The sequence below is a fragment of the Fopius arisanus genome, unplaced genomic scaffold (assembly GCF_000806365.1).
Source record: "Fopius arisanus strain USDA-PBARC FA_bdor unplaced genomic scaffold, ASM80636v1 scaffold00002, whole genome shotgun sequence".
Classification (NCBI taxonomy): Eukaryota; Metazoa; Arthropoda; class Insecta; order Hymenoptera; family Braconidae; genus Fopius; species Fopius arisanus.
In genome coordinates, this window is record NW_011887741.1 from 2,361,866 (window position 1) to 2,373,733 (window position 11,868).

Consider the following 11,868-nt stretch of genomic DNA (forward strand, 5'->3'; position numbering starts at 1 on the left):
CCGAGCACGTTACCGCTAGGATAACGCGCTTTTGCAATATTATAATTTCATTAGGAGTATATATATTGCAAAAGTATTGTTTTAAAAAATTGCTAATTTGTCAATTTCACTGGATATCTTCTCGATTTTCAAAAATTTAGTTTTTAAACGATATTTTCATTGATTAGTCATTTATAAAAAAAAAAAATTGGAATTATTTTGAAAAAAAAAAATGAATAATGGCGGGACCGAACCCTAGCCGTCCGTGTGCCAGCCAAGCACGTTGCCCGCTAGACAACGCGCTCACTATAATAATTTAATTTAATTAGTAGTATATCTTCAATGTATTGAATAATTTTTTCCATTTGAAATTCCCCTTTCCCCCTTCCACTCGTTCTACAGTCGTCTAAATCTGGTAGGACGTAATAAAAAAAGCCGATTGGCCTTTTTGCATCTATAATTAAATAAATAATTGGAATTTTCTGCTTTTAAGTCGATTTAATGGGAATTTTCTAAACATCAAGATACGTTAAGTAATTTTTTTTTTCTCGGCATGATGCGAAGATCCACGGGATTGTGGAAATTTATTTTATAACAAATAAAAACACATTTTTTTACATTTTCGTGATCCTGCTCACTATTATCCTGTTTAATTAGTATAACATTTGTTCATAAAAATCATTACGAATGGCATAAAGTAACAATTTCTTCAAAATAATTCGTCAGTCAAGCGTTATTACTGAATTTTACATTAAAAATACGTAAATTATTAACTGATTCAGTGTAATATGTTATTAAAAATATTTTTTACGTATTTTTGCTGGTACAGAATGTCGAGGTAATTAGAATATATTATAATTAATTTGTGCTCGAATGAAAATAATACATTACCGTATTGTTTTGATGATAAGCATCAGAAAAATGATACGAGCCTTTCCTCTGAGCTCAAGAATTATCCCAAAATTAATCAAATAAACTAGACACGAAATCCTCCAACTTTCCGCACTTTACCACTTGAAAGAAATCTGCTCCGTAGTGAAAGTAAGAGCATGGATTTCATTTAATTACGATGAGTAGTATCTTCCATATCCAAATCGTCCATTCCTCGTATTGGATACAATCTGATTGCACCCAACGACAGCATCTCCTCTGGTTCCATCCAAGCAGGTGCACACAGCAATATGACGACGTGCCTCGCACTTGGCATTGGGTGCACATTCCTTTCCAGTGCAGGGATTCTGACAGAAGTAATCGATACAGGCTTTGCTGTCTGGACACTCGCTGTCTGCCTGGCATTCGCCTCTTCGACAGCTTACGAGAGCGTTCCCGGTGTATCCCGTGGGGCAGGTGCAGACCGGACGCTCTTTTCCTGTGTTGTCGTGACCAGGAGTGCAGACTGCGTGCTCACCGCAGGGATTTGGTTGACAAAGATCCTCTGAAATTGAAACAAGTTTGACAGATGACTCATTAAAATTAATAATTGTTACTTGAAAAGTGATTGAATTCACCTGGAGTAAATGGTCTGCAACTGATAAATGGATTGCCGGTCATGTCCCTTGGACAACTGCAGACTGGAGTTATTCCTCTGAGCTCACAGTTGGCATTGGTTCCACAAGCTCCGGTACAAGGATTCGTACATTTCTGGTAGAGACAGGCTGGCTTGCCAGCTGGACATTCCGAGTGAATCGTGCACTCTGGGTAGCATTTCGTGTAAGGACTACCTTGCCAGTTCTAAAGAAAAAATAATAGAATCAAAAATATATATGGATGTAGAAAACTTTTAAATCCACTTACCTCTGGACAGGAACACTTAGGCTGATGATTGACTACATTGCAATTGGCCCCCTCTCCACAGGTGGAGCATGGATTTTCACACCTGAAATTAGAAGAACAGGAAAGGTGACTGGGACATTCGGCATCGCTCTCGCACTCGTGACGACATCCGGCAAGGGGTGAGCCCCTGTATCCTGGTAGACATTTGCAAACGGCAACTTCATTGACGACATCGCAGCGCGTGTTCAGGCCGCAGGGGCTAGGTTGACAAGGGTCTGCAACGCGGCAGGATGTGAATGGATCACCGGTGAAACCTCGGGGACAGAAACACGTCGGCACGTGATTCCTTACCTCGCAGTTGGCATTAGTCCCACAGGAGCCAGGACAGGGGTCTACGCAGTGATTGCCAGCACAGGATCTCGTGCTTGGGCAGTCCTCATCGACTAGAGTCCAAAATTTCACATTGATTCAGTCATTTCCAAGAATACGTATGTGATAACTCTTTTAAACATCATCTTAAATCATTTGTTTTATTAGGAAATAAGTTATTAGGAAAGAAATTATATATTTGTTCACTTACTTATGCACTCGACTTTGAAACATTGCACAAGAGCATCGCCCATGTGAAGATTTAAACACGAACAGACGGGTCTACCATCTGTCACTGTACACTTTGCATTTTGACCACAAGTGTATGAAGCACAGCCCGCTGAAAAAAAAATTCTGCTGGAGAACCGGTTTCAAGAAATCATGCATCTGTATTGAATAAATTAATTGTTCATTTGCGACTGGAGATTCATTCGAGAATTACCGTTTTTTCTTCCATGAATAAAACAAGTCTAGAAATAAATATGAATACGTGACAAAAAAATTAATTACGAGAATCGATTTAAAATCACTTTTCTCAAGTTGAAAAGGAAAGAAATGACGCGAAAATTTGATTATCCATTGTTCATGAAAAAAGGGGATGATTATAAAAATGAGAGAAAAAATTCTGGCAACAGTCACAAATCCTTTGCTTATGGATTCACAAACGAATAGAACTCAACTCATCATTTCGAACTCGCATCGATTCATATTTCCAATTCCCAAATTAAATGAACTCCGAATAATTCCTCATTCTCGCGACGATTTCAAGCTCGTTAAATTGACGTATTAAAAAATTTCATAAAAAAAAATATATTTACCTGTAGATAGCACTCGTCCATAATGATATCTATCCGCGAAAGCGGAAGCAGTGAAAACTGCCGCCAATAAAATAGTGCGATAAAATCCCATGTTTCTGCTCACTCTTAAAAAAAAAATAAGAATGATGAATAGAAAGAGCCAACGAAGTTGAAATCAATAGTAACTGAAGTCACATGAACTAGAAAATGCGCATTTACCAAATCTCAAAAATAAATAGTGATCCTTGCTGTTGAGAGAGCAAGCAGGGACTGCCAATCTCTTGGAGAATCTCAACGAAAATATACAGAAATATCTTCATGGTAAATTCCCACCAGTGACCCACGCACGACCATGATTCAATCCTCTGGTGCCACCCACGTTCCATTTTTCTGGTTTTATCCTCGAGCCAGTTACAATGTGACTCCAACCAGGATCATGTAGGCAGGTGAACCTTAATTGGTCCTCCAACGTCATGATCATCTCACCAACCTCTTCCCCTGTTGAATATTTTTCTCCTTGATATACGTTAGAACACTATGAGATCATATAAAAATACGTGACGACGTTTTTCTTATGTACGTGAACTCTTGCACAATTATCTTGTACCTTAAATGGTTACCGCGTCCTTCAATTCGATGACCTCCAAACCATGAGATTCAAGTGACTCTTCGATCCCACATTTTTTCTGTTCAATTTGACAATTCAATATTTTTTCAATTGAGAATTGATTTTTTCAGGAGAAATTGTTTAGGACATGTACCCCTTTGGAGGGGTCTTCACCCATATTTTTTCAAAATTAACTTTTTTCATTTTTCTGGCAAGATTACGATGGGTTTTATGTAAAAAATATAACGTTTTTGCGTTTTGTCGTTATTTAATGACTCATGAAGTTTCAAGATGGCGCGACATTTTTTCTACGTTTTTCCGAATTTTGAGAAATAATCACAAATTGTAGAGAAAATGCAGGAAAATTATCACACTATCACAAAATTATTATTATTATATTAATCCCATCGGTAATTTGGCAAACAATTACAAATAAAGTCGAATCATTGCAAAAAAAAACAAAGCCAAAAAAATAATTGCAAAAGAATTCAAGTTGTTGAAAAAATATACAAAACAGTCATCTCACTGTATCACATCATGAATTCTATAAAAATAAATTCTAAATCCCCGAAACTGGAATCATAAACGAAGAAATATGTAAATACAATATCTCAATACTTCACAGGTTACCGCAGTCTTCTCCAGTGGGCGAAAAACAATAATATTTTTTGAAAATCGTGACGTGAAGAAATTGAAAGAGTATCCTAGAGAGTAAATATGGTTTCTGCATTATTTATCTTAGGATTGACCAATCCGAGTTGTTTACCTTCGATTAATCAGACCCATTTATTCAGCCGCCTCTGGGCCATTATAATGAGAGATCTCTCGTCTTTGACGAAAAAAATTTAATTCATTCGAATTCCAGGCAAGACGTGTGTCATTGAAACAGACAAAACACATGATACATAATAAAAATACCTGATTGAACAATTCGTTAATGAATGAGTTCTCCGTTGTTGGGAATTGTTGAAGATTACGATAGGATGTGCTCACATGGAGAAAATATATATTCAAAAATATATATCAATTATCCTGATATATGTCGCATGCATGCATATACAAATATATATATAAAAAATTAATATACTACCCATATCCCGCTATAGAAAACGATCCGAGCAATTGATCCGATCGGAAAATAATTTTATTTGATAATTCTTATCTTCTGTAATACGTAGACTCATGTGAGTCATAAAAGATAGGAATGAACGGGTGTTGCGTTATAAAAAATGGAGTACTGGTGATTAATCACCTTCATACTGTACTTTCTTTCCCGAAAACTCTTAGTCATCAATTTTTTTGACAGTTTTCCCATGATTTGGATCAAAATCATCGGGACTTTCACAATTGTCGGCAATAGCTGTACCAATGGCAGCGAAAAGTGCACCGATTCCTGCACCGATTCCTGCACCAATTCCTACTGAAGCGAGGGTGGCATTAGTCGATCCAAGAACACTATTTTTGGCGCCAACATGCTGAAGAGTTGAAACTACACCACCAGCAGGTGTGAACCCCTCATGTCGGCGCATCATTGATGATGCAGGGGAATTTTTCTTAATTCCTTCTTCACGATATCCTACGGCTTGAGCAACTTTAGGTGCGGCCGCAACAGCTGACACTGCTCCTACGACTGCAGAAGCTCCAATAATAAATTCTTTAGAAGTCACAATATTTTTCACACCCTCAAATAGCGTTTGCCAGGTCGGCACTTCGCCCTGATCATCTTCATCAGGAGGAGTATCGTTCCCTGATTTGTGATTCATTCTTTTTTTTTCTGGAATGAAAATATCTGAAAAAATGGTTCAACTGGCATTTAGAAAAACAATCATAATGTGGCGTTGGTACATACCTGTTCGAAAGTGACTCCAGAGATTATAGGGGAGATTCTCCTTCTTCTTTTTCTTCTTCTAATTTGTTAGGTCGTACTGACTTCAAGTTTTGCGGCTGTTATAAAGGGAGATTGCTAATCTGTTGCTAACGCTCAAATAATCTCTGCTCAAATCTTATCTCTTGGGATTGCATTTCACAGATGGCACCCACCGTTTTATCCGCGAAATTCGAAAATGACATTTTGCGAAATTAGAAAGTGAAGAGAACTAGAGAACAATAAACAAAGAATGGAAAATAATTCCATAAACGTGAGAAAATATAAGCGGAAATGAATAATCGCTGGTGTAACCCGAGAAATTTGAACCATTCACGAAGAACCGCGATGAAATCCGAAGCTGCACGATGTGAGGTTATGTCAAGATGTGTCAAAATAAAAACAATACTTGTGAACATCTTCTGCAAACAACCGAATAAATCTGACACCGTTATTCCAATGACAATGATGTGATAAATAAAAAAAAACATCAATGAACATCTTCATCACTCCATCAATAAACAATCATGAAATCGGTGTACAGATTCGGTTTTTTATTCCTTCTATTCGTGGGTCTAGTAGTGCTTTTGAATTTCACAAATCAATTTTCAAATAGCAAAATATTTGGCCTGAAGAATGAAAAATCAAGAGAAATACCTGAATTAATTGAAGCACCTGTTAAAGTGATAACCCAAGACGAAGTGGTGATTTGCGTTGTGATTTGCGGTGACAGATTAGATGAGGCCCTAACGATGCTCAAATCTGCTCTTGTGTTTACCAATCGATCATTGAAATTCATCATCATCACTGAACCCAATTTGATCATCGATTTTGATGAGAAACTCACAGATTGGAAGTACAAGACCAATAAAACATTTAGTTATGTTGTTAAACCCATTGAATTTCCAGAACACAGCGATGTTGTTATGTGGAAAAAACTTTTCAAACCGTGTGCAGCTCAGAGACTTTTTTTACCTGTAAGAATGGAAAATTGATAAATAAATAAGATAATAATGGATTAATTAATAAAAAAAAGAATTCTCCGTGTGGAATTCTGGAAGTTTGAATTTGAATTTGAAAAAAAAATTGAATTTTCATCCTGAAATTAAGATATTATCCTGAATTTTCGATTAAACATTTTTCAGACTCTACTTAATGACGTAGACAGCATTCTGTACGTGGATACAGACACACTCTTCCTGGCCCCTCCAGAGCTCGTATGGGATGAATTTAAATTGATGAACTCGTCGCAACTGGCAGCCCTGAGCCCAGAGCACGAGGATCCCAATACTGGATGGTACAACCGATTTGCCAAACATCCTTATTATGGAAAGTTGGGGGTGAATTCTGGAGTAATGCTGATGAATCTCACTCGAATGCGAGATTTCAGATGGACAGACTACGTGATTCCCATCCACAAGGAGTGGAAACTCAAGATAACCTGGGGAGATCAGGATATTATAAATATCATCTTCCATTATCATCCGGAGAGATTGTATATCTATTCCTGCAGGTACAATTATCGTCCTGATCATTGTATGTACATGTCGGTGTGCATTGAGGCTGAGAGAGAGGGTGCCCTGGTGGTTCATGGCTCCAGGGGGACTTTTCACTTGATGAAACAGCCACCCTTCAGGGCTGTCTATCGTGCCATGCAGCAGTATCAGTTGGATACTGATCCCTATGATAATCTTTTACTGCCAATGCAAGGGTATTTAACCATGGAGGATACCTCAAATTGTGGAAAGGTCTGGAAGGTTTTTATTAAACAGCCTGAGATACACCTGGGGAGGGATTTTATTAATTGATTCTAAATTAATAAACCGTTAGGTGCTGTGGAATCGTGGAATTCTGATGTGAAGTGGTAAATGGAAAATAATTGTCGACTTCTAGAGGATCTGAAAAAAAAATTTTCAGCGAGACCGCAATGAAATCGACAAATGAAATTGACACTCGATGTGAAAATCGTTATTTCTACACAGAAATTCGATTGTTGGGGAATTTTTTTTTGAAAATTGAAGAAATTAATTGGAATTCAAAATTGGCGAAAACATGAAACATGATTTAATAATCAAATTAATTATATGAATTGTTCATCTTAATGTCCTTCGACCACTTCACAGCTGAATTGCTACTCCAAGGTTTTTATCTCAATTCAATCTCAAATTGTTGACCGATTTTTACTGTACGCAATAAATCTAGAAATATACACACGAAATGTTATGAACAATATACCGAAAATTCAGTAGATAATTTCGAGATTCCAAATACTGCCGCAAATTTTTTAACTCTGAATTGAAGAATAGAAATAATCTCAATTCAACGGCATTTTTTATTAATTGTGAATCGACAACAATAATTAATTATAATGTAGGATAAGGTAATGATAATACCAGAGAGATCTGACGACAACTGTGATGTTTTTTTTTCTATGAAAATTATATCTCCTCTCTTCTCTTTATTACAATGAATTAAAATTCAATCGCTCTATACGATTTATTCCAATAAATGTTATCGATCTTCTTTGTACTACTAATTACAAATTAAGTTACACAAACGATATTATCTATTTACACATACCGTCATCACATGGAACAATGAAAATTCAATAAAACAATCCCGTTTTATCCCCAAATATTATTACATTGATTTATTCTTCATAAATTAATGCAAGTGTCAAGTCAAATTGACAATCAATTGCCTCCAAATAATTTAAAAAAAAGTTTCCAACTCATTCGTCCCTCCCATCTAACTCTAGGATTATTATTTTATTTCCAAACAATGACTCCGAAAATTTATATTTCGAGTAATAAATAATGGGTGTGTCGAAAGGATTAATTAAACGAGACAGTAGGTGAAACGGTGAACACCGGCATTCGGTACACAGGAAAGAAAAAAAATTGAGTGGAAAAAAAAAGTTATTGTGGTGGGGTACAGGCGTTTGTACAGGGAGTCACGAGAATTCTCTGTACGGTGTATTACACACCTTTTTGTTGTCATCGAGCACTCGACAATGCCAGGTGAACTATTAAATCAGTTTTTCGCGCCTCGAGTCTCATTATCGCACTAGAATCTTCTGCATTAATAGAGAAACGGTGCTTTATCGCCTGAGAATTATTTTTTTATCGAACAAATTCTTTTCGTAATTTTCAATTCGATGTGATAACAGTGTCTTGTCTGATAAATCCAGTGGATCATGCTCACGATAATAATGGAATATGTGTGATAAATCGGGAATGTCAGACGTGCCGTACGTGCGGGAATAATTACCTGTGGACATTGTTTCTGGATTACGTTCTTTTTTTTTAAAGGAATACATTTTACGTGAATATTACGAAATTAACGGAGGTATGGGTACAGTGTAATTTTCCTTATCTTTATGACGTGTCTGTCTTTTTCAATGTCTGCGGTTCATGCTGCAGGCAAGATTTTTATGATAATATTTATGCTCCGATCGGTTATTGATTATCGGTGAAAATTCATTTTGGTGAGGATTGAAGGACCGGAGTCTTTCATTGGATGTTAGCAATAATTAATCGATTCGGAAGAGAAATCAATTGTTGACGGCGAATTCAGAGGACTTCGATCATTTTTTCGAATGTCAAGGCCAGCTTTAGAGATTTCAATACGTGGGGGAATCATTTGCGCGTCAATTTTTTGTGTCTGTGGAAAAATGAAAATCACTTTTCTAAATTTGAAATTAATATTAATTAAAATTGATGCATAACAATTCAGAAATTTAGAAAGTGGTCATTCTTAATTAGGACAGACAATTCGGTGGAAAGGATATATTATTATATTACATAAAATGAATTAATTAATTAATTAATCTGTAGAAATGAAAAATTCATCGCTAAAATCACCGAAATTTCACACCAAATTTTAAAAATCCTGAAAGTTTCCGATTCACCAAATCACCAAACAATTGAAAAAAAAATAAATAATGGAGCGACTGAATGAATATTTTGTTAAACATGTTCGAAACAGGTGTTCTAAAAAATGCCGTTGTTTAAACCAAAGAGCTCATCGTCCCGATCATCCTCGAGCCCGGAGAAAATGAATAACGGAGCTCAGGATGGTGAGGGTCACGACACGGTGAGCAACAGTAGTTCACAGATGAACACCACCAATGGCAATGGTAAACGGGACAGAAACAGTCCCCAGAATCGCTTTCCTGAGGCCCAGACTGACGAGAGTAAAACACAACTTGTCTTTCGATGCCAATTGGCTCATGGCAGCCCAACAGGTTTCATTTCTGGATTCAGCAACGTTCGAGAGTTGTACCAGAGAATTGCTGATTGTCACGATTTACCTGCCAGTGAGGTCAGTTTCTATCTATTTTCATTTCTATTTCACCTTTTTTATTATCCATCGTTTTTTATTCCTTTTTTTTTAATTCACCCTTCGCCGGACGCAGGAAGCATTGGTCATGGTGCATGACCCCGACGGATATTCTCCTCTACACTTTTACATTCCCATCTCTCTTGTTTGGTAGATGAAAGTCATTGGTTTTATTCATTTTGATTCAATGTAAGAAATTGCTGTGATTAAGATCGACAATTACCGTGGGAACTCGACAGGTGGACGTCTGACCAATTCCTGATTGGGGAATAATGTTTATTTGTTTTTTTTTTTGCGAAAAGGAGCAATCGTTTTTTTATGATAACTTGAAAAATTAATCTTCAAATCAATTCAATTGTGGTTTACATTTTTGTAATTACTGAGAACTAGATTTTGCAAAATTAAAGCGAAAGGTGAGGGGAAAAAATAAAAATTAATAATTAAATCTCCAAAAATGAGAATTAAACGTAAAAAAATTGAGAGTCAGAATATAAGAGTTATATATAAATAAAAATTGAGTGGAAAATAGTATGGCGTTTGGAATAGTACAAGTTTATTGACGAATGAATAATTTGTGAATATCCGTAATAATTTATTAATAACCTATAAATTATCAGTACCTCCATGTAATTAAATGGAGAATAAATTCCATTTAAGTCTCCAGGTATCGTGCAAATATTCCCCTTCGATTTCTCATATATTTTAATAATTTAGTAGTGAAGTATCAAGACATATTGTTAATAATATTTGTAAGTCGATGTGTAATGGATATTAATCCAGTAATTTAATGATTGTAATTGACAGAAATCAGAAGAATTACGTGGACGTGTAAGCGAATGTTATTCCCAATGGATTGATTTTAGAAAGGTCAATACTTCCATTATGTGTGTTCGTAGAATTACCGGATTGTGCAATTTCTCTGCTGCTTATCGTATTGTGGAGTGCCTTCGGTGAATTTCCCCGGCCCACATTTCATCACGCCGTGGAGACCTTTATATATCATATTTCCCAACAACCGATACTTTTTTGCACAATTAACGATATGAATTTCAGATATTGTTCTGCACGTTGAATACCCACAAAGCCGAGATGTCGGAACTACTTGGGGGACAAATTGGCCTCGAGGATTTCATATTCGCCCATCGAAAAGGTACGATTTCGCGAAATAATTAATCTGATTACACTTACTTAATAATTAGGCATGACAAATATTTTTTCATTCATTATAATAAAAAATTGTATAAATCTCAATTCATAATTATCTCTGAAAAAATTTGATATCATGAATTTGAAATATGAAACGAATTTTTCTGGAACATGAAGAAAAACCTCACATCCCCGGTAAACCCTTCCCCTAAAGATAATGATCAAAAAAAAAAATCAGAGATAAAAATTGGTCTCAGATATGAAATATTTGTTGATTCCCTAATTATCTCTAAAAATGATGTCATGAGATGAAAATACGACAAGAACTTTCCAAGAATTCCACAATGAATGAATTTTCCTGAATACATTTAATAACAAATTATTATGGATAATTGTTTTTATTAATGTTCAGGGAGGCCGAAGGAAATAGAATTGATAAAAACCGAAGATGCCTTGGGCCTGACGATAACAGACAACGGTGCAGGCTACGCTTTCATAAAGAGAATAAAAGAAGGATCTGTGATTGATAAAATAAAAATAATACAAGTTGGTGATCATATTGAAAAAATTAACGAGGAGAATCTAGTAGGAAGACGACATTTCGAAGTTGCCAAGATGTTGAAGGAAATTCCGAAGGGCTCGATGTTCACTCTCAGACTGATTGAGCCCCAGAAGAATGGATTTGGAAGTATTGGACCTCGTTCTGATCCCAGGAAAGGGAAAAAATCTGGATATGGAACCGGCAAAGAAACTTTGAGATTTAAAGCTGATGGAAGTGCACATATTCAACCTGTGAGTCTTAATTATGTATTTCCCTTATGGATTTTCTGCACTTTTCCCTGATTTTTTTCTCCGATTCGATTGACGGAAAAATGCAACGCTTTTGGCATTATTCAATGTCTCAGGAAATTCGGAGTGATTTTTTTCATGCAGAAGAATTTTATCAGTGAAAAAATTAATGATGAAATGAGTAAATTACCAATCCATTGGTA

General features: G+C 36.0%; 4 protein-coding genes across 5 annotated transcripts in view; 2 read left to right on the forward strand and 2 right to left on the reverse strand.

The window, feature by feature from the left end:
• Positions 1 to 533: 533 nt before the first annotated feature.
• On the reverse strand, positions 534 to 3,707 carry aspr (asperous). Its single transcript, XM_011306139.1, has 7 exons — positions 3,526 to 3,707; positions 3,138 to 3,416; positions 2,940 to 3,043; positions 2,333 to 2,461; positions 1,774 to 2,195; positions 1,488 to 1,710; positions 534 to 1,414 (listed from the first exon to the last, which is right to left on the reverse strand). The coding sequence occupies exons 3-7, from the start codon at positions 3,028 to 3,030 to the stop codon at positions 1,044 to 1,046; spliced, it is 1,236 nt and encodes a 411-aa protein (XP_011304441.1). The 5' UTR covers positions 3,031 to 3,043; positions 3,138 to 3,416; positions 3,526 to 3,707; the 3' UTR covers positions 534 to 1,043.
• A 995-nt stretch (positions 3,708 to 4,702) lies between these two features.
• LOC105267353 (uncharacterized) lies at positions 4,703 to 5,511 on the reverse strand. 2 transcript variants are annotated; one of them, XM_011306160.1, is made up of 2 exons: positions 5,375 to 5,511; positions 4,703 to 5,299 (listed from the first exon to the last, which is right to left on the reverse strand). In XM_011306160.1, the coding sequence occupies exon 2, from the start codon at positions 5,286 to 5,288 to the stop codon at positions 4,809 to 4,811; it is 480 nt and encodes a 159-aa protein (XP_011304462.1). In that variant the 5' UTR covers positions 5,289 to 5,299; positions 5,375 to 5,511; the 3' UTR covers positions 4,703 to 4,808. The 2 variants fall into 2 exon arrangements, with proteins under 2 accessions (XP_011304462.1, XP_011304454.1); XM_011306152.1 differs by having other exon boundaries at positions 4,703 to 5,314; positions 5,375 to 5,508.
• Positions 5,512 to 5,762: 251 nt separating this feature from the next.
• shams (glucoside xylosyltransferase 1 shams) lies at positions 5,763 to 7,621 on the forward strand. The gene is made up of 2 exons (XM_011306173.1): positions 5,763 to 6,366; positions 6,535 to 7,621. Exons 1-2 carry the CDS (start codon positions 5,917 to 5,919, stop codon positions 7,195 to 7,197), a joined length of 1,113 nt encoding a protein of 370 aa, XP_011304475.1. The 5' UTR covers positions 5,763 to 5,916; the 3' UTR covers positions 7,198 to 7,621.
• A 748-nt stretch (positions 7,622 to 8,369) lies between these two features.
• Positions 8,370 to 11,868, forward strand: part of kermit (PDZ domain-containing protein GIPC-like protein kermit) — a gene marked incomplete in the record, with an annotated part of 4,316 nt that continues 817 nt past the window's right edge. Inside the window, 4 exon segments of the mRNA XM_011306186.1 lie at positions 8,370 to 8,737; positions 9,377 to 9,712; positions 10,784 to 10,880; positions 11,289 to 11,668. Of these exon segments, the coding sequence (XP_011304488.1) occupies positions 9,389 to 9,712; positions 10,784 to 10,880; positions 11,289 to 11,668 (801 nt within the window).

Excerpts from the sequence above, each read along its gene's own strand:
- aspr (XM_011306139.1), bottom strand. The coding sequence starts at position 3,030 with ATGGGATTTTATCGCACTATTTTATTGGCGGCAGTTTTCACTGCTTCC. Across the intron at positions 2,196-2,332 it reads TTTCAAAGTCGAGTGCATAA|TCGATGAGGACTGCCCAAGC; the intron begins GTAAGTGAACAA and ends TTTGGACTCTAG. Across the intron at positions 1,711-1,773 it reads CTAAGTGTTCCTGTCCAGAG|AACTGGCAAGGTAGTCCTTA; the intron begins GTAAGTGGATTT and ends TTTTTTCTTTAG.
- LOC105267353 (XM_011306160.1), bottom strand. The coding sequence starts at position 5,288 with ATGAATCACAAATCAGGGAACGATACTCCTCCTGATGAAGATGATCAG.
- shams (XM_011306173.1), top strand. The coding sequence starts at position 5,917 with ATGAAATCGGTGTACAGATTCGGTTTTTTATTCCTTCTATTCGTGGGT. Across the intron at positions 6,367-6,534 it reads CTCAGAGACTTTTTTTACCT|ACTCTACTTAATGACGTAGA; the intron begins GTAAGAATGGAA and ends AACATTTTTCAG.